The sequence below is a fragment of the Myxocyprinus asiaticus genome, chromosome 43 (genome assembly GCF_019703515.2).
Source record: "Myxocyprinus asiaticus isolate MX2 ecotype Aquarium Trade chromosome 43, UBuf_Myxa_2, whole genome shotgun sequence".
Classification (NCBI taxonomy): Eukaryota; Metazoa; Chordata; class Actinopteri; order Cypriniformes; family Catostomidae; genus Myxocyprinus; species Myxocyprinus asiaticus.
In genome coordinates, this window is record NC_059386.1 from 32465682 (window position 1) to 32493568 (window position 27887).

At 36.7% G+C, this 27887-nt stretch overlaps 2 protein-coding genes across 7 annotated transcripts in view; both read left to right on the forward strand.

Annotated features, from left to right (window-relative positions):
- The window catches only part of LOC127433773 (metal transporter CNNM4-like), a 41537-nt gene extending 29140 nt beyond the window's left edge, over nt 1–12397 (forward strand). For both annotated transcript variants that reach the window (XM_051685958.1, XM_051685959.1), the window contains 2 exons: nt 5741–5916; nt 7171–12397. In XM_051685958.1, the coding sequence (XP_051541918.1) occupies nt 5741–5916; nt 7171–7584 (590 nt within the window). In that variant the 3' untranslated portion in view covers nt 7585–12397. The remainder of the gene's footprint in view (nt 1–5740; nt 5917–7170) is intronic.
- Nucleotides 12398–12883: 486 nt separating this feature from the next.
- LOC127433898 (metal transporter CNNM3-like) lies at nt 12884–27298 on the forward strand. Of its 5 annotated transcripts, XM_051686218.1 has the most exons (10): nt 12886–14351; nt 15473–15616; nt 15705–15863; nt 16436–16605; nt 19452–19548; nt 19846–19976; nt 22191–22317; nt 22628–22692; nt 22904–22922; nt 25856–27298. In XM_051686218.1, exons 1-8 carry the CDS (start codon nt 12968–12970, stop codon nt 22675–22677), a joined length of 2262 nt encoding a protein of 753 aa, XP_051542178.1. In that variant the 5' UTR covers nt 12886–12967; the 3' UTR covers nt 22678–22692; nt 22904–22922; nt 25856–27298. The 5 variants fall into 5 exon arrangements, with proteins under 5 accessions (XP_051542179.1, XP_051542178.1, XP_051542176.1 ...); XM_051686216.1 differs by lacking the exon at nt 22904–22922; XM_051686217.1 differs by lacking the exon at nt 25856–27298 and having other exon boundaries at nt 22628–22909.
- Nucleotides 27299–27887: the final 589 nt, after the last annotated feature.

Consider the following 27887-nt stretch of genomic DNA (forward strand, 5'->3'; position numbering starts at 1 on the left):
ATACACCAGTGCTAATATTAACACGCATACAGTTGAAGTCAGAAGTTTACATACACTTAGGTTGAAGTCATTAAATCTCATTTTTTAACCACTCCACAGGTTTCATATTAGCAAACTATAGTTTTGGCAAGTCTTTTAGGACACTTTGTGCATGACACGAGTAATTTTTTCAACAGTTGTTTACAGACAGATTGTTTCACTTTTAATTGACTACATCACAATTCCAGTGGGTCAGAACTTTACATACACTAAGTTAACTGTGCCTTTAAGCAGCTTGGAAAATTCCAGAAAATTATGTCAAGAGACAATTAGCTTCTGATAGGCTAATTGGAGTCAATTGGAGGTGTACCTGTGGATGTATTTTAAGGCCTACCTTCAACCTCAGTGCCTCTTTGCTTGACATCATGGGAAAATCAAAAGAAATCAGCCAAGACCTCAGAAAAAAAATTGTGGACCTCCATAAGTCTGGTTCATCCTTGGGAGTAATTTCTAAATGCCTGAAGGTACCACATTCATCTGTACAAACAATAGGACGCAAGTATAAACACCATAAGACCACACAGCCATCATACCGCTCAGGAAGGAGACTCATTCTGTCTCTAGAGATGAATGTAGTTTGGTGCGAAAAGTGCAAATCAATCCCAGAACAACAGCAAAGGACCTTGTGAAGATGCTGGAGGAGACAGGTAGACAAGTATCTATATCCACAGTAAAACGAGTCCTATATCAACATAACCTGAAAGGCTGCTCAGCAAGGAAGGAGCCACTGCTCCAAAACTGCCATAAAAAAAGCCAGACTACAGTTTGCAAGTGCACATGGGGACAAAGATCTTACTTTTTGAAGAAATGTCCTCTGGTCTGATGAAACAATAATTGAACTGTTTGACCATAATGACCATTGTTATGTTTGGAGGAAAAAGGGTGAGGCTTGCAAGCCGAAGAACACCATCCCAACCGTGAAGCATGGAGGTGGCAGCATCATGTTGTGTGGGTGGCATCATGAGGAAGGAAAATTATGTGGATATATTGAAGCAACATCTCAAGTTAAAGCTCGGTCACAAATGGGTCTTCCAAATGGACAACGACCCCAAGCATACCTCCAGAGTTGTGGCAAAATGGCTTAAGGACAACAAAGTCAAGGTATTGGAGTGGCCATCACAAAGTCCTGACCTCAATACGATAAAAAATTTGTGGGCAGAACTGAAAAAGCATGTGCGAGAAAGGAGGCCTACAAACCTGACTCCAGTTACACCAGTTCTGTCTGGAGGAATGGGCCAAAATTCCAGCAACTTATTGTGAGAAGCTTTTGGAAGGCTACCCAAAACGTTTGACCCAAGTTAAGCAATTTAAAGGCAATGCTACCAAATACTAACAAAGTGTATGTAAGCTTCTGACCCACTGGGAATGTGATGAAAGAAATAAAAGCTGAAATATATTATTATCTCTACTATTATTCTGACATTTCACATTCTTAAAATAAAGTAGTTATCCTAACTGACCTAAGACAGGGAATGTTTTCTAAAATTAATTGTCAGGAATTGTGAAAAACCGAGTTTAAATGTATTTGGCTAAGGTGTATGTAAACTTCTGACTTCAACTGTATATCTTGTCCATATGGTTGTACTTTTATATGCACAAGTACGTATGGAGATTTTGATCACTGTATTTGAGTAATACATACAGCTTTACCCTTTGGACCAGCATGATAAAGATATAATGGAGTAAAATGAAAGCTTCCTGGACTATGTGGCTGTGGCATTGACTTCATGAGCTCTATCTTCAGCGAGCTCCTCCTCTTTAACCCCTAGCACACTTACCCTGCTTCCCGCATCATGACCTTTCCATCATGCCTGACCTCGTGCAACTGAACACAACATTCACACGACCCTGAAATCTTCTGAGTTGCCTTAGTATTGGACTGTACCAGCCAATATGCTCTGCTTCTGCCTTGAGTATCTGTCTGCTTCATTAAGATCTGTTTGTGATGTCATGATGAGGCGTCGGATGACTGAATGCCATAGGGGACCAATCGCAGTTCGTATGTATCTCTGTAGGAGACCTGTCAACCAATGTGTCCACAGTCACATTTAAATGAAACTTTATTTTACTTTAATTGAATTGATTTCAGTGCTATTGCTACACAAAACAGAATTGCAAAAATGACCACACAAGTTTCCCAAACACTCACCCTCCCAAACTCGCACCACTGGCAGAGAGCTGCCTCTTACATTTTCTGATTGGCTAACACTGATTGGTATTGGTATTCTTTTTTTTATGTTTAGAGAGACAGGTGTGATTTCTCAGGACACCTATTTCAGTGATTCCTGTCAGGTGTGGACATTTTATGCGCTGTATTCCAAAATAATAGCTTGCAGCACTTTAAATGTGAGCAGTCTGACTCTCTTGGTAGGAGTTTAATGTATACTAATATAGTTGGATACTAAGGCAATCTTGTGATATCCAAATTCTGTGATATTGCTGTGATGATTGGTTTAGTCAGCAAGACCTCTCCTAAGTTCTTTCAGAACTGGCAATTCCAGGAACATTTTTAAGAGAGTTGCATCCATCTACATTGAGAGTGAATGAAACAATGTGACAAAACTAGAATGATCCCATTGTAATCAACAAAGCTGTTGTTTATTATAAAAGGAACACGTTATAGAGCGCTGTTTGCCATGAACATTCAACTTAATGAAGTAGTTCAACCAAAAATGTTAATTCTCTCATCATTTACTCATCCTCTTTCCATCCCAGATGTATGACTTTCTTACTTCTGCTCAACACAAACTAAGATTTTTAAAAGAATATCTCAGCTCTGTAGGTCCATACAATGCAAGTAATTGGTGGCCAGAACTTTGAAGCTCAAAATAGCACATAAAGGCAGCATAAAAGTAATCTATATGACTCCAGTGGTTTAATCCATGTCTTCAGAAGTGATATAAGTGTGGGTGAGAAACAGATCAATAATTAAGTCCTTTTTTTACTATAAATTATCCTTCCTGCCCAGTAGGTGGCGATATGCATGAATAATGCAAATCGCCAAAAGCAAAAGAAGAAGAATGTGGAAGTGAAAGTGGAGAATTATAGTACAAAAGGACTTAAATATTGATCTGTTTCTCATCCACACCTATAATATCACTTCAGAAGATATTGATTAAATCACTGGAGTCGTATGGATTACTTTTATGCTTTCTGTATGTTCTTTTTGGAGCTTCAGAGTTCTGGCCACCATTTACTTGCATTGTGTGGACCAACAGAGCAAAAATATTCTTAAAATATTTGTTTGTGTTCAGCAGAAGAAAGTAAGTCATACACATCTGGGATGGCATGAGGGTGAGTAAATGATGAGAGAATTTTCAAACTATCACTTTAAGGCAGGACTAACTTACCTATGCTTACAAATATAGAAGATAAGGGAAATCGCCTGTTCTTGAATCAGTTACCATGAGCTTCTGATGTTTTTCAATGGGATCAAGTGAAATGTTTGTGCTCCATTTACTTGTATCAGTCAGCATTCATTTGTATCTGTTGTCGTTGCAGTAAAATGTGTTAGAAGTCTCTGACAGTACAGCAGGTAGTTTGCAACTACACCTCTAGATTGCGCTAGAGTACTAAAATTACATTCAGAACACTGATCCCTGAATTAGGTGACATTTTTATGTTTTAGAGGTTTCATGTCCATAGGTATGTGTAGATATTTTAGTTTTTGTTACATACTTATACAGTAGAATACTATACTGTTTTCTGTCTCTGCAACTAATTTTAAATCATACACACATGCAAGCTTTTGAAGTCCATAATGACCATCCAATCATTTGCAATCATCTTTCCATTCAAATGTGATTGTTTTGTTTATCGTTGTTTCTTTCCCTGTCTCATTGGTTTTATTTCAATGTTGTGGATGGTGTCTGAATTCTTTTCCCAGATGAGTGTTGGTTTTTATTTCAACATTTGTATATTATGTGTGTGAATGCATTTCATTGATGTTTTGTTTAATTCAGTGTGTGTGTGTGTGTACAAACTTTGATAGTCCCCACAAGTTAGCTAAATTTTGGGACACCCTTGATTTTTTTAAAATGCATAAGAAAAAAGTTATATTTATATGTTTTATAAATCTAAAATATAAAACTTTCTATTAGGGTTATGGTTTAGGTTTGTCCTGGGGTTTTCAAACTCGTGTCCAGGGACCCCCAATGGGGTTGCTAGGGGGTCAGTGAAAAATTTCAGAGAAGAAAAAGTGCTTAAATTGTTTTAAAAATGTTCAAAGTTCCAAATGTGACATTATTACTGTTTCATTCTGCTTTCTATAGACTGGTCGTCATGAGATTGATTTATTTTATGCTTATTCTTATTTTTTTTTAATATTAAAAGCCATAATGTAGATTGGAACAGTAATAAAACAAATCTACATATATATATATATATATATATATATATATATACACCGATCAGCCACAACATTAAAACCCCCTGCCTAATATCATATAGGTCCCCCTTGTGCTGCCAAAACAGCTTTGACCCGTCGAGGCGTGGACTCCACAAGACCTCTTAAATTGTCCTGTGGTATCTGGCACCAAGACATTAGCAGCAGATCCTTTAAGTCCTGTAAGTTGTGAGATGGGGCCTCCATAGATCGGACTCGTTGGTCCAGCACATCCCATAGATGCTCAATTGGATTGAGATTTGGAGAATTTGGAGGCCAGGTCAACACCTTGAACTCTTTGTCATGTTCCTCCATTCCTGAACAATTTTTGCAGTGTGGCAGGGCACATTATCCTGCTGAAAGAGGCCACTGACATCAGGGAATACCGTTGCCATGAAGGGCTGTATGTGGTCTGCAACAATCTTTCAGTAGGTGGTACATGTCAAAGTAACAACCACATGAATGCCAGGACCTAAGGTTTCCCAGCAAAACATTGCCCACAGCATCACACTGCCTCCACCGGCCTGCCTTCTTCCCATAGTGCATACTGCTGCCATCTTTTCCCAGGTAAACGATGCACACGCACCCGGCCGTCCACGTGATCTAAAAGAAAACGTGATTTATCAGACCAGGCCACATTCATCCATTGCTCCATGGTCCAGTTCTGACACTCACATGCCCATTGTAGGCGCTTTCAGCGGTGGACAGGGGTCAGCATGGGCACCCTGACCGGTCTGCAGCTACGCAACCCCATACACAGCAAGCTGCGATGCACTGTGTGTTCTGACACCTTTCTATCATGGCCAGCATTAAGTTTTTCAGCAATTTGTGCTACAGTAGCTCTTCTGTGACATCGGACCAGACGGGCTAGCCTTCGCCGGTTCACCGGTTGTTTTTCCTTGGACCACTTTTTGTAGGTACTAACCACTGCATATCGGGAACACCCCGCAAGACCTGCCGTTTTGGAGATGCTATGACCCAGTCGTCTAGCCATCACAATTTGGCCTTTGTCAAAGTCGCTCAGATCCTTACGCTTGCCCATTTTTCCTGCTTACACTTCAAATAAATAGCTGGGGGTCCTTGCAAGGGGATCATCATATTATGGGGCCCTTGGCTTTGAAAAGTTTGAAAACTCCTGGGTAAGTCTATAGTAATTATAATTTGCTTTATTTAGAAACATAATGTGTATGTAATAAGTCTAGTGTATGACCCTGTTTAGATAGAGGAGTAACTGTTTGTGTAAGTGTGTGGGCTGGTGTGTGTGCGTAAGCAAGCGTGTCTCGGCATGAACTGACATAGTTTTACTGTGAATTCCAGAGTTTCGCTCGCTGTCACATGTGAGCGGATTGAATCGCTCAGTGTCTCTGAGCTGTACTGAGAGAGTTGAGTCTGTATCTATCAGCGGAAGTAACAGTCAGCTCAGTAACAGCCCATCTGCACAGTACGTCCCTGATTTTAATGTGCGGGCCCTCACTGACCTACAGTTTGTAAAGGTAAGTTAACAAAACAGTTCAAATAAATCTCCATATCAACATTGCTAATAGTCAAAAATCTCAAACAGACCCATTAATTGGCCAATATTTGCAATTTAAAAACTACTGGCATACAACCATGACTGCATGGCCGAAATGAAGTGGTAACTCCCCCTTTCTCATTTAATTTCAGCTATTTTGATTAGATCTCATTTGCTATCATTAAATTGTATTATATCATATATTTATACAATGTGTGTGACGCAGATTTAGTCTTCAGCTCAGTACGTGTTCTAGACACGTGCATCGTCTGCACATGTGCTTGTCATTCACTCTAGAGGTCGACCGATTGTGGATTTTGCCTATAAAGATAACTAAGGTGGTGAAAAAGGCCTATAACCGATTAATCGGCCGATAGATTTAAAGAATGATTTGTTAAAAAAAAAAAAACATTTATAATTTAATTTGTAGTTCCTTACTATGACAGGCACAAACACAAGGCTACAAGAGTCCCAGAAAATTAAATCCCAGATGTAGTTTATTGTTCAAACAAAATCCCAATATTTATCAGAAAAAATTAAGATTCGTTGCATAGTGTGGAATGTTTTACTATAAACAAGCCCGAAACACACCGGGGACTCTTATTTTGAAATGGTGGAGTCTTGACTCCCTTACAGTGCTCTATTTTTAATATTAACCAAATTAGCCTATATATTCACCAGATGAAGGTGTATATTTTGTGTATATGTATACTTTACCAGATACCAAGATATGAAGTTCGAGACAAGATGTGTGTGCTGACGGGGCACGTTTCCATATAGTCACATTTTATATTCCACGTCCTTGCTTCAATTTAGGTACTTGATTATCTAATCAAAATAACAAAAAATGCTTCGAAGTGAGGATACAAATATGGATGAGTATTGTCAATGATGAAAATTAAGGAACATGGAGGCATAAAATAAAACTATCGGCAACTATCATGATAAATTTTTGCCGATAACTGATAGTTTCACAAAATGACTATCGGCACCGATTTAATCTGTGAAACCGATATATAGGTCTACCTCTAGTTCACTCTACTAAAAAAAGTATCGTAGTGCGCCTCTGTCGAACGTTTCCAGGATAGTGGTTAAAAGAGCATACTTTGAAAGGCTAAAGTGCTCAACCATGTGACAGATGGGCACCCCGGAAAAATGAAGTGTACCCGAGTCTTTTGTGCCTTCAGCTTGGACAGGTGTCCATGTGTTATCTGTATGCATTTCTCTTTTTTAGGTCACACGCTCACAGTACCAAAACGGACTTCTGGCGTCCAAGCTGGACAGCACCCCCCAGTCCCCTGAGAGCAGCCATATGCGACTGGATCCTGCCCCCCTACCACCTCCAACTCCACCCAACACCACCATCATAAACTACACCACAGCGCCACCGGCACTTAAAGAGAATGGCCCCGATGAGACCACCTTACTGCTCAACGACAAGAACAGCCTCCCCAAACGCCGCCACACCCACCATCAGAATCAGTCACACCTGAACACCAGTGTCAACTCTAATTCCAGCCCGAACCCTCAAATTCACCCAAAACCTCTTTATCCCCACGGCAACAGCAGCCCGACGTCACTCCCCAACACTCATGTGCATCCAAACGCTAACCTCCACACGATCTCACACACTGAGAGTACCATATGACGAAACTAATCTGGAGCCCTGTCACACAGAGCTCCAGAGTTGACCAAATGCAATCACATACACACCAATACACAAACACGGATAAAATTGAACTTGTTGAACTGCTGGCAGGGACCCTTCCTTCATGTCAGTTCCAGCTAGATACTAAGCTAAAAAAAACTTAAAAACACCCAACAGGATGTGTACTGTGCTTCCGATTCTTGTAATCGTTTTGTGAAACGATAATGCGTGTTTTAAAGAAATAGTTCACCCAAAACTGAAAATTCTGACATTATTTTACTCACCCTCATGTGTCTGTGAAACACAAAAAAGTAAATTTTTCAAGAATATCCTGGAAAATCTTTTCCATATATTGAAAGTGAATGGGGACTGATGCCTTCAAGCTCCAAAAGAACTATAAAAATATCATAAAAGTAGTCCATATGACTTGTCCGCTATATTCAAAGTCTTCTGAAGCCACATGATAGCGTTGTGTGATGAACAGACCAGAATTTAACTGAAATCTTGCCCTCCGCTGTAGATTTTAAATCAGATATGGTGCTGTTAGATTCATCGCATCAGGTTTGACATCAATGACATCAAAAGTCTTTTTTTGTGTCTCTTGTGACCAGTGTTGGTGTAATCAAATTACAAAGTAATTAGTTACTGTAATAAATTTTTAGTAAAAAAAAAAAAAATAGTGTAATGCATTACATCTAATTACATAAATACTTGTAATCAGATTACAGTTACTGACTTTAAATTCAATTAATTACTTTTAAGTACAGTAGGGTTATGCTTATTTCTAATATATTATTTATGTAGAATACATGAATTATGGCCCCGTAACGAGTCATTCTAAAGGAAAAATGTGAGGTGCCGTGTGTATGACTTGTGTATAACAATGAACAAGAAATATAGACATAATTTTGAATTTGTTGAGTGTAAAAATGTTTTAGAATGTAACTTAATTAGTAATGTGATTACTTTTCAATGAAGTAATTAGTAAAGTAATCTGATTTCAATTTTAGATAAATAATTAGTCATTTGTAGTGGGTTACTATTTTTAAGTAAGTTATCCAACACTGCTCATGACCAAACATTGATGTCAAACCTGACGCTATGGTTCCATATTTGATTTGAGTGCAAGAGGGCAAGATTTTCAGTGAATAACAACATCCTTTAATCATACAAAACTGTCTTATGGCTTCAAGAGGCTTGGAATATAGTGCACAAGCCATATGGACTACTTTAAGGGTCAGTGGCTTTTTTGTCATTTAGGAGCTTGACAACCTTAGTTCCCATGCACTTTCATTATATGGAGAAAAAAAGTGGCCATAATACTCTTCAAAAATTCCCCTTTAGCGTTCCACTGAAGAAAAAAGCCTTTTGCTAGGACACGAGGGTGAGTAAATAATGACAGATTTTTCATTTTTAGTCTAACTGTTCAAGAGGTACGATGTTTTCGGTTTTAGGGGCTGCGGGTTCAGCCGGAGGTCAAGGTGTTCATGATAAGTTGTGGTGACTGTTTTCATCCAGACCTGTTTGTCTGCTATTGCATGATAGTCATTTAGACATATATTCACGTAGACACTCCTCTCCCAAAACTTTTGGTGAAGTGTGTACTTGGTATGCGACAAATAGCAGTGCCCTTTGCAAAACCAGGTCATTTTAATGGCATTATACAAAATTTAATTGGTATATAACACAATTATTGTAAGATATGCACTTATATAATGTCTCTGACCCTGAGGCATATGTTGTATGCTGTTGTGTTTAGTTTGGGGTCTTTGAGAACTCTGAGGCTCAGTTCATAAGCTATTATTACCATGGGAAATCCATGGACTTGGTAACGTTTGTGTGGAACTAACCTTTTAGCACAAACTATATTCCTTTCAAAGAGAAAGTTCTGATCTAGATTGCCTGCTGTATATTGTAGTTCTATATGATTATATGAAAGCTTTCTTTTGAAGATGAAAGCATCAAGCCAAGTTTATTTGGTGTACTGCGCTACAGGATGTAGCTTTATGTGATGAAATTGTTGCTCTACGTGACAAACGTGAAGGAAACCTCTTTGTAAATTTAGTTTGGAGACGTGAAATTTGCTGACGCGGAAAAGGTTTGGAGAACTTTATGGTCAATGTATATACAAAAAATGTGAGCTATTTGTAGCAAAGAAGTATTGAGCATTGACCTTTGCAAAATACCAAACTACAGACTTTTTGATATGAAATACAATATATAATATATAAATTATTTAAATAAATATTCAAAAGATTGAATGTATTTATTTTTGTCTAAATATGTATTGGATCTATATCTACAGTCAACATTTTGTATGCTTATATTTTATTTATTCTCTTTGGACATAATTATAATTCTTCCAAGTAAATCACACACACACATACACAAAAAAGAAAAAAGTCAAGGTCATATTTCCCACCAATCTGTAATGTGTTTGGACATTTTACTTTTGAGTTGGTTTCAAATTCCCATGGTCAGCGATGATTCCCATTATATTATCATCATTTTAATACAACACTTTATTGTATTACAAAATAATAATAATAATAATAATAATAATAATAATGTAACAAAATAATTTATGCTGATTTTAATTTAAAAAAATGTTGTAAGGCAATATATACTAACATACTGCCATGATGAATAAATACTTTACAATTGAGATATTACTGTAATGTGAAAATTAAAAATTAAAAATTGAGAGGAAATATAATTATGAAAATAAATTCACAATGGTCCAAAAAATTATTATAATAATTATTATTTTACAATTATTATATTACAAATAACTGTTTATTATAGTTTATCATTTTATTGTATTTATTTTATGTATTTTTATTTTGTGGGGAAATACGACCCAGACATGTTCTTGACAGGTTTTGTGAGATTCACCCACTTTTTCTTTGTTTTTCTCAAAGGGTTTGATGGATCATGTTTTGTATGTTCAGTTCTATGGTTTTTGTGCATTTGTGTTGTGTTCTCTCTCATGAATATATCTAGTGGTGCGGTTGTAGCAACAACAAAGCAGTTTCTCACTTGAATGGCAGCATGAACTGCTGCTCTCATGCACTCTCATGAACGCACGTGCACAGGAGAGCAACGGTTCCTGAATATTTTCACCAAATAATACATTAGATTTTGGTTTGGTTCTCAACAAATCTTATCGTATGCCTTTAGAACAAGGCATGAGTCGCATTTAATCATTTATTAGACCTCCGAATTATTCTTTTGGGTCATTTTGAAACTTGAAGAGGTGGTCACCATCTCCTGTCATTGTATGACATCAATGAGCAGAACATATTTTGAAAATGTCTCTCTTTGTGTACCAAAAAAAGAAAGTAAGTCATATAGGTTTAGAGCAACATGAGGATGAATAAATAATGACAGAATTTTCATTTTTGGATGAATTATACCTTTAGAAATGAACCAATCATGAGTTAGTTAATCTAAAGCCTCGTTCCTTGGTATACAGTGTCAGTGTGATAGATTTTCTACAAGAGAAGGTATTCACACTGTAAGTGCATGCATAGAGGGTACAGTGTTAAAAGTGTTGTTTTATTTCAGTAATTGTATAAAAACCCCACTGAGATGTCCAAGTTATAGAGTATAAAGTATTTAAATGGATTACTCAATGGTAGGTTGGAAGAACAGCATTGGATTGTTGTTATTGTTATTTATCAGTTTTGCTTCTTGAAAAGAAATGGACTGTTCGAAGTTTGTATGGTGATTTATGAGTTATTTATATCTGTTTTGTTGCCTTTGAGAGATTTTATCTAATGCAATAAGTAGTTAGGGGTTTTGTTTCTTTTTTTTTTTAAACATGTTCAATGTACTGTTGCACAGAGAGAGAACTTGAGTTGCATTTTACCTCAATTGTCATTTCTTGTATGTGAAATTTAACTAGTTTTTAGTTTAACTAATACCAAAACATGGGTGTTATGAGCTCAAACTCTGTACAGCAGTGTAGGATGTATAATGACCAAAGTTGCCACACTACATGAAATAAAATTTGTCAGTCAACACATCGGCCAAAGCATTTTGCACTTTGATTTGTCCATTTAATTCCTCTGTGACACATTCTTGCACAGGGATACTGTTTGTGCGTTTGGTTTATTTGGTGGGGGATGCTTTTGTCGCTTGTAACTAATGAAATTCCTTTGAGCCTGATGCTGAGCTTTTGAATTCAGTTCAGTAATCTGCTTTTAATGTTCATAGTTGTTTCACCAAAGGATATGGGAGAGAAGTTTTGACTTGTGTGTTTCTAGAGTTTGATAATTAGATGACGGTGAAGGTTAAAGTTTCTGAATGTGTGTTTTCAGGAAATGGTTGCATTTTCCACTGTGCATAATTTACTTTTTGGGGTCATGACCTTTAAATTGACCTTTTGAACTGTTCAGGGCCTTGCATAGCAAATTAAGCCATTTGAATGGTTTGCTTTACACTACAAAATGAATGGGAATGCACTCGTCTTCCGTTACAAAAAGTCATGTTTGCTAGTGCAATTGATTGGCATGGTAGCTTTTGAATTCTCTAATAATTTCTTCCTCTGAAAATTGTTTTGTTTTGTGAATGGATGAGGTATGATGAGTGGTTTCTTTTAACTTTTAAAAACCATCACTGTTGGGATTTTAATACATTTTTCTTTTCTTTTTTAAGTCGCTCGTCTTATAAGGGAAAATGCAAATGTACTGCACCTTCCATTAACTTTGTTGGTCCTATTTAAAGCAATGTGTACATAGTATTTTATAATTATGCTGTTTGAATTCTGATGAGGATGGTAAATGGTAACTCAAAGAGACATATTTCTCAATTAAAATGCCTCTTTTGCTCAGTCTGTGTTCTGATTCATTCTTTTATTCCAATGGGAACCTGTTTATAAACGCGTTATAAACTAGTCACAAACTATTCACAATGGTAAAACTATTTTGCCAGGTCTAAAACATTGGCCAGTTTTTAACTAATAAATTCGCTCTATATATATATATATATATATATATATATATATATATATATATATATATATATATATATAAACTGCAATTCAGTCTTTCTTAGCCAGATAAAGGTGTTTGTTTTCCAAACAGCCTTGAGAAGATGTTTATCACGCCGTTGTAGGCGTGGTTTACAAACCAGCCCGTTCTTCGATTGGTCAAACACAAGCCTGCTGTACTGCCATTGGTCTATATTTGAGAGGACATTGCGTACGTATAAACATGAAACTGCTTTCATTGCGGCTCTGAAGCTAGAGGGCACGTACGAGCATGTTTCTTAATAATATCGGAGCCAAAATGGCGGCCGGACCGAGCCAGTTTTCCTCGCTGTTTTCTATGAAAACAAGTGAAAAAGTAGGAGGGTAGCTACAGCACAACATCAACGTCACATGATTCATAAAGCCAGGCTGCCCTGTTCCAATATGGTGGTCAGCTTGGCGGAGCTGCGTCTCCCGTTGATCATCTCACTCTTGTGCGGGTTCGGAACCTGCAGCCCGGAAGAACCGCAGGTTTTCGGGCTGCGCCTGGAGGACGCCAGCGAGCGGGTGTACATGCGCGAACGGGTCATCGTAGCTCCGCACGGGTCCACTTTCAAGCTCAGATTATTTGGGTCCTATCTGGTCAATGAGAGCTGGTCGTGGGTCGCGTTCGCCGCTGCTGGAGATGGTTCGAGTGACCCGTGCGCGCAGGAGGACCTCCGCAGGGCCGCTGCGTTCAAGGTTCTTGGACAGTACGGGTCGGACGAGGAGAATAACGGACTCATAGAGGTCCGAACCGAGAATGCATCATCCCAATCTGAGAATAAGGATGCAGCGTCAGTATTCCATCGTGTGTGTGTCTTAAAGGGCCAGGCATGGGTGACGTTTGGGTCGGACAAGTTGCTTATAAAGGACCCGGATGTGCCATTCGATTACATTCCACTTTGGGGTCTGGTTTTGGTTGTTGTGGTGCTGGTTTTGATTTGCAGTGTGGTCAGATGCTTGAATCTGAGTTTGCTGTGGATGGATCCATTGGAGCTGTATGTTCTGCACAGCTGTGGTTCAGAAGACGAAAAGCGGGCAGCCAAGCGCCTCAAGCCCATTAGGAGGCGAGGAAATGTTCTGGTTTGCTCGCTGTTGTTCATTTGTGCATTGGGGAATTCGGTGCTTGGTGTGCTGTTGTACCGTCTATATGGGTCCATCTTACCTGCAGTGTTCACTAGTGGCTTCCTAATATTTGTTCTTGCAGAGTTGGTACCTCATATAATATGTTCTGGCTATGGTTTCCAAATGGCACCAGGTTTGATATGGCTGGCCCAGATCTGTCTCATTTTGACGTGTCCGCTTAGTTGTCCTCTTGGGCTCATTTTAGACTTGGTCCTGCGCCGTGATGTGAGCACCTGTGGCATCCGTGAAAAAACCATGGAAATGATTCGGACTAGTGTGAATGATCCTTATAATGAGTTTGTCAAGGTGGAGTTCAGCAAGGGGGCTCTCAGGACCAAAACTGTGGAGGATATCTTGACACCCTTGAAAGATTGTTTCATGCTGCCCTCCACGGCCGTGCTGGACTTCAGCACTATGTCAGAGATCATGCAGAGCGGATATACTCGGGTTCCTGTGTATGATGAGGAAAGGTCCAATATTGTGGAAATCCTCTATGTGAAAGACCTGGCATTGGTTGATCCAGAAGATCGCACCCCCATGACCACCATCACAAAGTTTTACAATCATCCACTGCATTTTGTTTTTAATGACACCAAGCTGGATGCAATGCTGGAGGAATTCAAAAAAGGCATGTAAAGGCCTAAAAAGATGCCTACAATGTAGTGATTCATTATATATCGTTGACCAAATCAGTATCGGCCAATATTTTGCCATTTATCAGCAGGTATCGGTCTAATGGAAGCAGATAATATCAGGGTTTTTATTTAGTTTTATATATATATATATATATATATATATATATATATATATATATATATATATATATATATATACTGTGTATATATATTGTAATTTATTATATTTTCATGTGCAAAACTTTTATCGGTATCGGTCTAATGGAAGCAGATAACATCAGGGCTCATTTTTATTTGATTTTTTATTCTTTCTACATTTTCATATATACACTGAAATATTGTGAAGTAAATATAGCAGAAAAGATTAAGTACTTTATACATTGAATTATTTAAAATGTGAACTTGAAAATATTAAGTAAATTCTATATTTGTACTCAATTTAAACATTTTTTAAATGATTGCTCTAGATTATAAATTAATATTATTCGTGATTGTTTGTTATCTTTACAGTGCGTCATCATGTATCAGTTCTTAGAAAAGCGTCTCATATATATTCGCTAATTTGAGTAAAGTTAACAATTGAATAAAATAAGTCAATTTTACTTAACTTTTCGATGCAGGTGTTACCAGCATGCACCTTGAATAATTAATGAGCTTGCATGGTTTCAATGTTTGCAACTTTATTTACACAGTTGTTTTATGTTGTTGTTACGTTTGGTAACTTCTTGTTTTGTGAAGTCTGAAGTTCATTTTCTACTCAAAATTACCCGTACTTTATGTACAAAACGGTTCTGATAACAGTGTTTATTATTACATGGCTCTCTAAAATACTAGATTCTGATTGGTTAATAATGGCATTCTGTGGTCAAATATTTTTGTATAATGAATGCTGTATAATTAATTATTCCTAATAATATTATACAAATATGTGATTATTTTACAATAAAACTATGACCAAATCATTTGTTCTCACATCCCACAGAGCCATGCTAGCTAGTTTCATGGCTCCCATATCACTCCTTGACCTCTTCTCAATCTCAAAACCATATTCTAAAGTTTTCTAAATGCATTTTGTATATTACATCATGTGTTCTCTGACTGTGTTTCTCCTTAGGAAACTCCCACCTGGCTATCGTTCAGAAGGTGAATAATGAAGGAGAAGGAGATCCGTTTTATGAGGTTCTCGGGCTGGTCACGCTGGAGGACGTTATTGAGGAGATCATCAAATCTGAGATCCTGGACGAGTCTGATGGTTACAGTGAGTAGCTGAATGATGTGTTTTGGAAATGCGATTTTGCATAATTTATTTTAATTGAATTAAAATGTATTTTTGTCTTATTCCACAGTGGACATGAAGGTGAAACGTCCAACAGCCCCACTGGAGATCCCCCTGGAGCCCCGCAGTGTGCATGAGGAGTTCTCCATATTTAAAACACCAGAGGGCGAGCCGAAGATACGCACCTCGCCTCAGCTGCTGCTGGCCACCCACCGCTTCCTGTCCAGAGGTCTGCTTCAAAATAAAGCATTGAGCCGTGAGAGGATGTGTGTTACCGCGATTTTAACATGGTTAAGCGGTCAACGGTCATGGTACATTTCCCAGGCCTCGAAAAATCATGGGGCTGTGCAAATGAATTGCAATCACAATAAAATCACGATATGAGCATGTGCAATATCTATATTGTTTACCTTTGTAAAGACAAAATGTTCCCATCTGAATTGTGAAAAAATAAGGGAAAAATGGCCAAAATCACATTCGTTATTAAAAAAATTGCGATATTATTATCGCAAGATTGAAATAGTCAAATCTTAAAATTTCAACATTGTAATTTGTCAATATAGTTTGTTCTAGTTATGCACAGCTTTTAAATATTAGGCTCATCCAGTCAGATTTTAGACTCAGAACTATCTATTTTCTAATTCACTTTTTGGATCTACTTTTACGTTTGGGTGAAGAAAGCAAACCATAAAGAAAAACTTTTTCTCTGCAACAAGCATCAACTCATAAAGGACATTTCGGGATCAATTAGTGTCTGTTCATACACCATTAACTACCACACCCCTCTTCTCTTTATTGCAGAGGTGGAACATTTCTGCCCGCAGCGTGTGTCGGAGAGAGTTTTATTTCATTTGCTGCGGCACCCGAGTGTCAACCAAGAAGTGAGGTTTGACCCAGGAAACCGACTTAGTCCTGATCACTACCTCTACACACGGAACCACCCTGTGGACTATTTCATTCTGCTGCTCCAGGTACAAGAACGTGTGTATGTAAATGTATTCATGGACATATGTGCTTCCTGTAAAGTGCTTTTTAAGCACTGGTTTTTAAAGGTACTATATAAGTAAAAGTTTAATGATGGTTATGATGATGATGATTAAGTCAAGTCATTTATATTTGTATAGCGCTTTTCACAACACATCATTTCAAGGCAACTTTACAGAAATTATGCTTCAACAGAAAAACCTGTAATATAGTAATGCCTTCGAGTCATAATAGTGCGGTTTAAAAAAAGAAAGCAAAGAAAGACATGATTATAAATTGTGCCTTAAAATAAATAATAGAAAATAATTATATTATACCCTAGTGAGCAAGCATAAGGCAACTGTTGAAAGGAACACAAAACTCCATAAGATGTTGGTTAAAGGAGAAAAATAACCTTGTGGGAAAACAGGCTCACTGTGGGGGTTAGTTCCCCTCTGGCGAAACAACATGAATATAATGCCAATATTAGTTATTAATGTGTAGTACAAGTCAAGATTTACAATTATTAAACTAAGTAAGTGTTAGGGGCCAATGTTTAAACAAAAAGATTTTGTATTAACTGTAAGATTAATGACTAAAGTCTTAGAATGTACATTCTTAATTAACTGCGGAAGTGCAAATAGATGCATTGTCTATTGTTATTTGGCTGATTAAGGCTGCAATTAATTTATAATCTACAGTATGTATTCCATTTTAAGAGTGTAGTCCATCCAGAGGTCAGTAAGGTGCACTGCAGTTCGACTGTAATCTTGTGGCAGATTAATTTCCGGTGGAGTCCATTTTAAATCCAAGTTTCAGGCAGTGTCCAGTGAAGTATCCCATATCTGATGGTTGGCGCTGGCATTAGTTAATCTTCTGTGAAGTCCATCGTAGTAGACTGAAGTTATATCTGGCTGGCACAGGCTAAGATTGGGCTGATATGATCATATTTCTTGGTTCTAGTCAGCGTGGCTCCCATATGCTGCTGCATTTTGAACTAACTGAAGTTTATTTATAGAACCTGCAGGACATCCTGCCAGTAATGCATTACAATAATCTAGATTATTCTTATAACTAGAAAGGCTCAATTTGACCATGGCCCTTATGTTTTGTAGTACAAGGGTGAATGTCAAGAAGAAATGTGCGGGTCATTTTTCATCCCGAAATCAAAAGAAAAAAAGAAAATAAAATATAATAATACTCTTTTCAAACCAGCCCATCTGGCACCAACAATCATGCCACGCTCCAGATCAATGAGATCACATTTTTTCCCCATTCTGATGGTTGATGTGAACATTATCTTAAGCTCCTGACCCATATCTGCGTGATGTTATGCCCTGCTGCCACACGATTGGCTGATTAGATAATCGCATGGATGATTGTTGGTGCCAGATGGGCTGGTTTGAGTATTTCTGTAACTGCTGATCTCCTGGGATTTTCACACACAACAGTCTCTAGAATTTACTCAGAATGATGCCAAAAACAAAAAACATTCAGTGAGCGGCAGTTCTGTGGATGGAAATGCCTTGTTGATGAGAGAGGTCAACAGAAAATGGCCAAACTGGTTAGAACTGACAAAGTCTACGGTAACTCAGATAACCACTCTGTACAATTGTGGTTGAATGCTATTCTGAGATGCGGGTTGGTGCTGTTTTTGTGGCACAAGAGGGAACTACACTATTTTAAGCAGGGGGTTTTAATGTTGTGGCTGATCGGTGTGTATATATATATATATATATATATGTATATATACAGTATATATATTATATTATAGTATAAAATTATGATATATTGTATTAATATTATACAAATGTTATGTTACATATATATTTATATTATATATAATGTGCGTGTGTGTGTGTGTGTGTGTGTGTGTGTGTGTGTGTATATATATATACACAAACATTATTATAGTAGTATATATAATAGTACAGTATAATATATTAGAATATATAGAATAAAAAATTTGTGTATTATAAATATTTGTATGTATACATATGAAAATTTTATTTTATTTATTAGTTATGTATATTTATATAATATACAAATATTACCAGTATTTTGCACGAATATATAAATATACATATTAGTATAATATTATGATATATTGTATTAATATTATACAAATGTTACTTGTGTGTGTGTGTGTGTATGTATATATATATATATATATATATATATATATATATATAAATACACAAACATTATTATAATAGTATATATAATAGTACAGTATATATATATATATATATATATATATATATATATATATATATATATATATATATATATAAATTATGATGTGTACATATGGAATTGTTTATTTATTTATAAGTTGTCTATTTATATAATATACAAATATTACCAATATTTTGCATGAATATATAAATATACATATAAACAATAATAAATAGTGTAAAATTATATAAAAAAATATAGATGGTATAATATTATATTAAAATATATATTATAATGTATAAATATTAAATGTAATGTATACACATGATCAAAATGTAATCATTAATATTATTATTTTAATATAAAAAAATCAATTGTATGTATATTTATTTAGTAAAACATTATCAATATTTTGCATGAATATATAAAATATACATATAAATAATAATACATATATTTTGATGATATATGTTTTGAAATAAAAACAAATGTTACATTTTAAAATTAATTTATTTATAATTAAAATCAATTTCTTATTTTTTATTTTGGGGGGAAATATGACCCAGGCATTTCTTGAAAGTTTTCCTGAGATTTACACACAGTGTTTCAGTTAAATGTTTGTTTGTTTGTTTGTTTGTTTGTTTGTGTGTGTGTGTGTGTGTGTGTGTGCGTGTAGGGCCGTGTGGAGGTGGAGATTGGGAAAGAGGGTTTAAAGTTTGAGAACGGTGCTTTCACCTATTATGGCGTCTCAGCACTCACAGCTCCCTCCTCAGGTTTGTTGTGGCAATACATGACTTTATGAGAATCACAGATCAACTCTATATTCAATAATCAGATCATCCATCACAAAACCAAAAACTGTGAGAGCTGAATGTCTTGCTGTGGATCGCTTGGTGTGGTAGCGGCTGGTTAGGCAAACAACTCAGATAAACATCTGTGGAAGAGATAAGATTTATCGTTTGTTGTTTTATTGCATCACACCTGATTAAAGCACAGGTGTCATTGCTGCAATTATGCTTTGCAGTGTATATCCTTGTATATTGACTGTAATGTTTTATTTGTATGATCAGTCCACCAGTCTCCAGTCTCAACACAGCGTCAGTCCCCCAGAGACCCCTTTGAACTCGCAGATGCCACCAGCCCGTCCAGCTACTGTCCCGACTACACAGTCAGAGCCCTCACAGACCTACAGTTCATCAAGGTAAGCGAACCCAACAGGAAGTGCTTTCATCTTACTCACACATTCTTAGTTTGTGGATATTCTTGGTTTTATCCACAGTCTGACTGTTGAAATACATACACATCCAGATTTGGGTCCTTGACAAATATTATGAGTGTTTGAGTCATCTTGATTATTTCTTAGGGTTACTCCATTTGACTTGAACACATTTTTCATAAAAATGTGAAAATATCTGATATTTCTTTAAACTTCACACACAGTCATGAGGGTCTGAAGGGGTCCCTCTATGTTTTATGTTTTTTGTCATGTGACAACAGAATGGTTACCTGCATGTTGTTTACACCACATGACTTTGATTTTAATAATATTTTAAAACAAAATTGTGTCACTGCTGATTTTATTTAATTGTTATAAAATAGTTTCTGCTTTTAATGAGACTTATTTATCTCTAGATGGTTGCACCACCCAGAAGAAATATCAAAATGACTTCGAACTCAGAAAATAAAAACGTGTTTATTATAGAAGAGGTGTATTCAAGTAACTGTTTTCTCTGAATTGCATTTTTCAATAGATCCAGTGAAAAAAAAAAAAGGGTGACATCATTGACTCATTTGGGATGCAAACTACTCCCCTTTTGGCTAAAGTAACATTTTTTTAAGTTAAATTGTTTATTTAGTCATTTTTAATTTATTCTTACTTTTACTTACATGCTCACCTATTAAAATCACTTGAATTGGGTACTTTAAGCTTAAACACTTAAAGCTTTAAATACATCAAACAAATCAATGAAAATATACCCCTGGAACACTTGCCCATTTGAACACACCCAGTAGTATTTTTCATAGAAACAAAGTATGATAAAACAAAATACGGTGTCAACCCTTTGGAATTACCTGCATTTATGTATAAATTTGTCTTAAAGTCTGGTTTAATCATCTAAGTTACAGTAATGAAAAAAACACAATCTGTTTTATCTAATAACACACAAATAATTGTATTGTTCTTGTACATATTGATTGCATCATTCAAACATTCACAGTGTAGTTTGGAAAAATTATGTGAACCCCTAGGCTAATGACGTCAACAAAAGCTAATTAGAGCCAGGAGTTGGCAAACCTGGCATTTAAGTATTGAAACAAGATTAGAGGTCTGGGTTTGAGCTAATTTGACTTGGCACTCTTGCTATTCACAAGAAGCATTTGCTGAAGTGGACCATGCCTTGCTAAAAAAGAGATCTCAGAAGACCTGTGATCAAGAATTGTTGCTTTGAATGAAGCTGAAAAGGGTTACAAAGTTATCTTGGAGAGCTTAGATATTCATCTGTCCACAGATAGACAAATTGTCTATAAAGACGATTTAGTACTGTGGCTACTCTCCCTAGAAGTGGCCGTCCAGCTAGATGATTCAAAGGGCACACCGCAGAATGCTCAATGAGGTAAAAAAAAGAACCATTGAAGGAATCATTGGAACTGGGTAACAGCTCTGTTCATGAGTTTACTATATGGAAAACATTAAACAGGCATGATGTCCATGGCAGGACACCACGAAGGAAGCCGCTGCTTTCCAACAAAAACATTACTGCGCATCTGAAGTTTGCCAAAGACCACTTTGACACTCCACAAAGCTACTGGGAAAATATTTTGTGGACTGATGAAACTAAGGTTGAATTGTTTGGAAAGAACATGCAGCACTACGTATGGCGTAAAAAGGGCACCACATACCAACATGAAAACATCATCCCAACAGTGAAGTACGGTGGAGGGAGCATCATGATTTGGGGCTGCTTTGCTGCATCGGGACCTGGACCGCTTGCCATCATCAAGAGAAAAATGAATTCCAAAGTTTATCAAGATATCCTAAAGGATAATGTCAGGGTAGCTGTGTGCCAGCTGAAGCTCAGTATAAGTTGAGTGATGCAACAGGAGCCTAAACATTGAAGTAAATCCACCTTTTGGAGTGACCCAGTCAGAGCCCAGACATTAACCCAATAAAGATGCTAGAATGTTTAATGGGATGTGTTCAATAAAGACCTGAAAGATTAGAGCTCCACCTAGTTGTATATTAAACATCTAATATGTTCTGATTGGCTGTGATTTATTTCACTTAGTACAACATTTTGATTTCAGTTAAGTCTGAAAAAATACTTGACCTTGGCTGGGACACAGTCTAAGTTTGTGACCTTTAGTAGAGTTCGTCTTTGCTTTTCTGTTAAAATTTCTTTACCATGTCCCACAGGTGACCCGTTTGCAGTACCTCAACGCCTTGTTGGCCTCCCGGGTGGCACAGAGTCCCGAGGCCCCTGAAATAAAAATCCTACCCAACAGTCAAACAAAACTCCTGAATGAAAAAAACACTACACAAGGTACAAAGAAAATGTAGCATGAACATTCCAGTAAATGCGCATGTAAGCGAGTACATAAGGTGTGCTTTGATTTTCTGTTTGTTTTTCTTTTCATGTTTTCATTTAATGGGCTAGCTATGGAATGTTGTGAAATCGAAACATGCAAGAACAGGTCATATGGGAACGTCTGTGAAACTATGTGTTCTATAAGCGAGAGCAGGAAATGTGTCCGGCTTCTGTATTCATCCCTGTCTTACGCTGAACTAAGACTGTTTTCTCTTTGTCTTTTCTCTCCCTCCCTTTATTTTCCCCCTCTTTTTATCTCCATTAGAGTTTCAGCTACACTTTTCATTCTTTGATGCAATTGACAACTACTGTTAGTGTTCTTTGCATGAGGTAAATGCAAGAGCAGTTCTGCGCATGATATGTTAAGCTTGAAACATGCATAAAAACTCCACCAGCATGTTGAGACATCACAGGGCGGAAAAGCGGTTATGATTGCATTACTGTCATGAGCTTATTGTTTACTTTTTACTGCCACCGTTTTGCAAAGAAACCCTGTTCTGTATTAATTCTGTCTGTTGGTACCTCCACATTAAACTCTCAGACAGGATTTAAATGTCCAGGTAAGTCATTTTCTGTCACTTTACTGTACCAAACTGGTAGAAAATGTTTGGTAACTAATAAAATGGCCAATATATAAACAGTAAATCTAAAGACACTTTAGGATGTCCTTAAATATTAATATAGTAAAATGTTCAGTCCCACTTTATAATAGGTGTCTTTATATACAATAAAATACAATGTATTTATTGTGTAACTACATGCTGTTCTGCAAAATTCACATTTGCGGCTACTGAGGTTGAGGTACGGGTAGGTTTAGGGTTGGGGTTAGGGTTTAGATTAGGGTATGGTTTGGGGTAGGGTTAGGTTTAATGTTAGAGGTAAGTTTAACAGTGTAACTATAAATGCAGTTTTTTAAATCTAAATACAATGTGACAACACATATGTACATTTGATCAAATGTTTATGTACATAGTAGTTAAATACAACTAATATAAAGTGGGTCCCAATTTTCTTTAGAGATGCACGATATCTACGACCATGTTTGTATTTATCAAAAATCTTTTTTTTTAAGACAGTAATACTCAGCACAATTCGAACAGGATACGGGTGATTCTCACAAAACCCTTCAAGAACATACACTATATTGCCAAAAGTATTCGCTCACCCATCCAAATAATTGAATTCAGGTGTTCCAATCACTTCCATGGCCACAGGTGTATAAAATGAAGCACCTAGGCATGCAGACTGCTTCTACAAACATTTGTGAAAGAATGGGCCGCTCTCAGGAGCTCAGTGAATTCCAGCGTGGTACTGTGATAGGATGCCACCTGTGCAACAAGTCCAGTCGTGAAATGTCCTCGCTACTAAATATTCCACAGTCAACTGTCAGTGGTATTATAACAAAGTGGAAGCGATTGGGAATGACAGCAACTCAGCCACGAAGTGGTAGGCCACGTAAAACGACAGAGCGGGGTCAGCGGATGCTGGAAGAACTTGACTGGCCTGCACAGAGTCCTGACCTCAACCCGATAGAGCACCTTTGGGATGAATTAGAGCGAAGACTGCGAGCCAGGCCTTCTGGTCCAACATCAGTGTCTGACCTCACAAATGCGCTTCTGGAAGAATGGTCAAAAATTCCCATAAACACACTCCTAAACCTTGTGGAAAGCCTTCCCAGAAGAGTTGAAGCTGTTATAGCTGCAAAGGGTGGGCTGACGTCATATTAAACCCTATGGATTAAGAATGGGATGTCACTTAAGTTCATATGCGTCTAAAGGCAGATGAGCGAATACTTTTGGCAATATAGTGTATATGGGTAAAATGTAACCTAAAAAATAAATACATATTTTCTCGATTAATCGCATATTTTTTCATAGTTAATCGTGATTAACCGCAGATTATGAAAGTGCTGCAATTTGACTCTATATACACTTCTTATCAAAATGTATTTATTTCCTTTTTTAGGAAAGAAAACAAAACAAAATTTGTAACAATATAATGATGACAGTATAAAGATAGAAATGCACTAAAATAGCACCAATTCAAGTAACATTAAACGTTTCCTAAAGTCTTAAGTGGGAGTTTGACTAATTGAAAGAACTAGTTTCCCCACAGGTTGCATTTTCATTGCAATGGGCATTAAATCTCTTAAACTCTCATCCTCCACAATATTAATCTACCGGTAGACTGTGGCTATCCGCTTTGTTATAGCAATCAAAGCTGCGTTTATGATTCGCATTAGGGCGTCAATGCCAACCTGAAAAACGTTGCAGACAACGTCTCATTCTGCGATTTCGTTATAGTTAAGACTTGACGTGCTTCTGTGGTAGTTAAAGTGTGCCTTACAGAGGCCGCAAAGTACTTACTTTCTGTCACAAGTCTTGCTTTGTACATACAAATAGCGATAAGAGGTCCGCGTTTATTTTGACAGCTCTTATATATGTCTACTGTATATATTACATTTACAAAATGAAGCATATTTTTAGGACAGTTAAAGGAATATTCTGGACTCAATACAAGTTGAGCTCAATTGACAGCATTTGTGGCATAATGTTGATTTAATACAAAAAATATTAAGTTTATTAAAAGAAAAAACACGGTTACAGTGAGGCACTTACAATGGAAGTGAATGGGGCCAGTCCATAAACATTAAAATATTCACTGTTTCCGAGGATTGCCACAAGATGTAAACATTATACGTGTTGATAATATCACTTACTAACTTTTCTGTGTGAAGTAATATCCGGTATTATAACTTTTTGCCATGACGACATAACAGCAGTAAACCCTTTAATCTTCTTGATGCTATAAAACCATTAAATCCCTGATTTTATCACACTAAAATCATGTTAACACATATAACGTTTACGTCTCGTGGCTATACTTTTGAAACAGTGTGTATTTAAATTTTTATGAACTGGCCCCATTCACTTCCATTGTAATTGCCTTTGCTTTGTAATTGCTTTTTTAAAAATAAACAAGGGACGAGTTGAAATTAGAATTTTTTTAGTGATCAACATTATGCCACAAATGCTGCCATTTAAGCTTATCTGGACTTAAGGTATCTATTGAACCTGGGACATTCTGTTAAGATTGTTTGCATAAAAGCAGGTAAAATATTATTCAGGCATTATTGTCCATAAATTAAAATTAAAAAATGATCGACATAAGCCACAAAACAACTGCTGCATCCCTATTTTTATCAGACTTTTTTTTAATCATTATGTGACACCCCACCCCCCTTCTGACTTGTATTTCTAAACTTTATGTGACTTTTGACTGTGCCTCTACTCATAATGATGTTTGTTCCAGTGAATCAGTACAATTCATAGATATTTGTAAAATTAAATGGATTTCTCAAACTATTTAAAAATATTTCACTACAGTCTGTCTGTTAATTTTGGACACAGTCCACTGAATGATGTCAGAATATGTTAACACAGAAGAATTAATCATTATTTCTTATGGATCATTTCATTTTTGGGATCTGCAGGTGCGAGCAAGAATCAGGAATCTAGCTCAGACGAGGAGCCTCACAGCCAGAGAGGAGCTTTTTGACCTTCTAGCTGAACTTTCTCCAGAACTCACAAGGATTTTATTATGACAGCTGATTTGTTTTTGTCGTCTTAAAGGGATAGTTCACCCAAAAATACAAATTCTATCATTTACTTGCCTTTATGTTGTTCCAGTCTTGCATGGGACACAAAAAGACATTTTAGGGCTTTAGTCACCATTCACTTTATTGTATGGAGAGAAAAAAATGCAATGGAAGTGAATGGTGACTGAGAACATCTCCTTTTGTGTTCCACTTAAGAAAGAAAGTCATATGGGTCTGGAACAGCATGTTGAGTAAGTAATGACAGAATTTTTATTTTTGAGTGAACTAATCGCTTTAAATTATTATTTTACTCCTGTATTGCAGCGATTGAGCCAGATGGGGGGAAAATTATGTTCAGAACATGTAATGCTGGTCACATGGGAACTGTTCTTACTATTGTATTTAATTAGTCATTCCCTCAGATGTCACTTCCTCTTGAGCATTTCTTTTAAATTCAGTTGTTTCTTTAAGGTGTGTACGTTTGCAATTTCCCTCTAAATGAAATGATGGTGTGCCAATTAACCATCCCTGCTGTATTATAGAGGCAGTATTAATGCTTCCATATTTGTAAAGCCCTAATGTGCCAAAATTCAGAGTGAGAGAGATATAGCAGAAGAAGAGAGCATCCTGAAAATACTTATAGAAATAGTTAAAAAAAAAAAATCACGTAAAAACGAAAATCATATTATCTTTTATTATTGATTTTGTTTTCATGTAACAGCAGTTCTTTGGGTAAATAATGACAAGTTCAATACAAGTTAAGCTCAATCGGCAGCATTTGTGGCATAGTGTTGATTATCAGCAATAATAATTTCACCTCGTCCCTCATTTATTTAAAATATAATTAAGAAATGCAAAAATCATTGTTACCTTAGCAATGGAGTGAATGGGGCCAGTTCATAAACACTAAAATACACACTATATTAAAAGTATATTCACAAGACGTAAACATTATACATGTTAACATGATGTTAGTATGATAAATCGCTCACTAACCTCATCAGTGTAAGGTTATATCCAATGTAACAACTTATTTGCCATGATGACGTAATGCTGGTAAACCCTGAAAGGGATTTAATCACATTAAAATCCTGTCAACATTTATAATATTTACATCTTGTGGCTTTACTTTAGAAACAGTGAGTATTTTAGTGTTTATGGAGTGAGATCAGTCTGTTTATGGACTGGCCCAATTCACTTCCATTGTAAGTGTCTTTGACGAAACCTCTTTATATATACAGGTGCATCTCAATAAATTAGGATGTCGTGGAAAAGTTCATTTATTTCAGTAATTCAACTCAAATTGTGAAACTCGTGTATTAAATAAATTCAATGCACACAGACTGAAGTAGTTTAAGTCTTTGGTTCTTTTAATTGTGATGATTTTGGCTCACATTTAACAAAAACCCACCAATTCACTATCTCAAAAAATTAGAATATGGTGACATGCCAATCAGCTAATCAACTCAAAACACCTGCAAAGGTTTCCTGAGCCTTCAAAATGGTCTCTCAGTTTGGTTCACTAGGCTACACAATCATGGGGAAGACTGTTGATGTGACAGTTGTCCAGAAGACAATCATTGACATCCTTCACAAGGAGGGTAAGCCACAAACATTCATTGCCAAAGAAGCTGGCTGTTCACAAAGTGCTGTATCCAAGCATGTTAACAGAAAGTTGAGTGGAAGGAAAAAGTGTTGAAGAAAAAGATGCACAACCAACCGAGAGAACCGCAGCCTTATGATTGTCCAGCAAAATCGATTCAAGAATTTGGGTGAACTTCACAAGGAATGGACTGAGGCTGGGGTCAAGGCATCAAGAGCCACCACACACAGACATGTCAAGGAATTTGGCTACAGTTGTCGTATTCCTCTTGTTAAGCCACTCCTGAACCACAGACAACGTCAGAGGCGTCTTACCTGGGCTAAG

Bases quoted from the DNA above. Each gene is read 5' to 3' on its own strand.
- LOC127433898 (XM_051686215.1), top strand. From the start codon at position 12,968: ATGATTCATAAAGCCAGGCTGCCCTGTTCCAATATGGTGGTCAGCTTG. The intron at 14,352-15,472 runs GCATGTAAAGGC...GTTTCTCCTTAG, and splicing joins GCTGGAGGAATTCAAAAAAG to GAAACTCCCACCTGGCTATC. The intron at 15,864-16,435 runs GTCTGCTTCAAA...TCTTTATTGCAG, and splicing joins CCACCGCTTCCTGTCCAGAG to AGGTGGAACATTTCTGCCCG.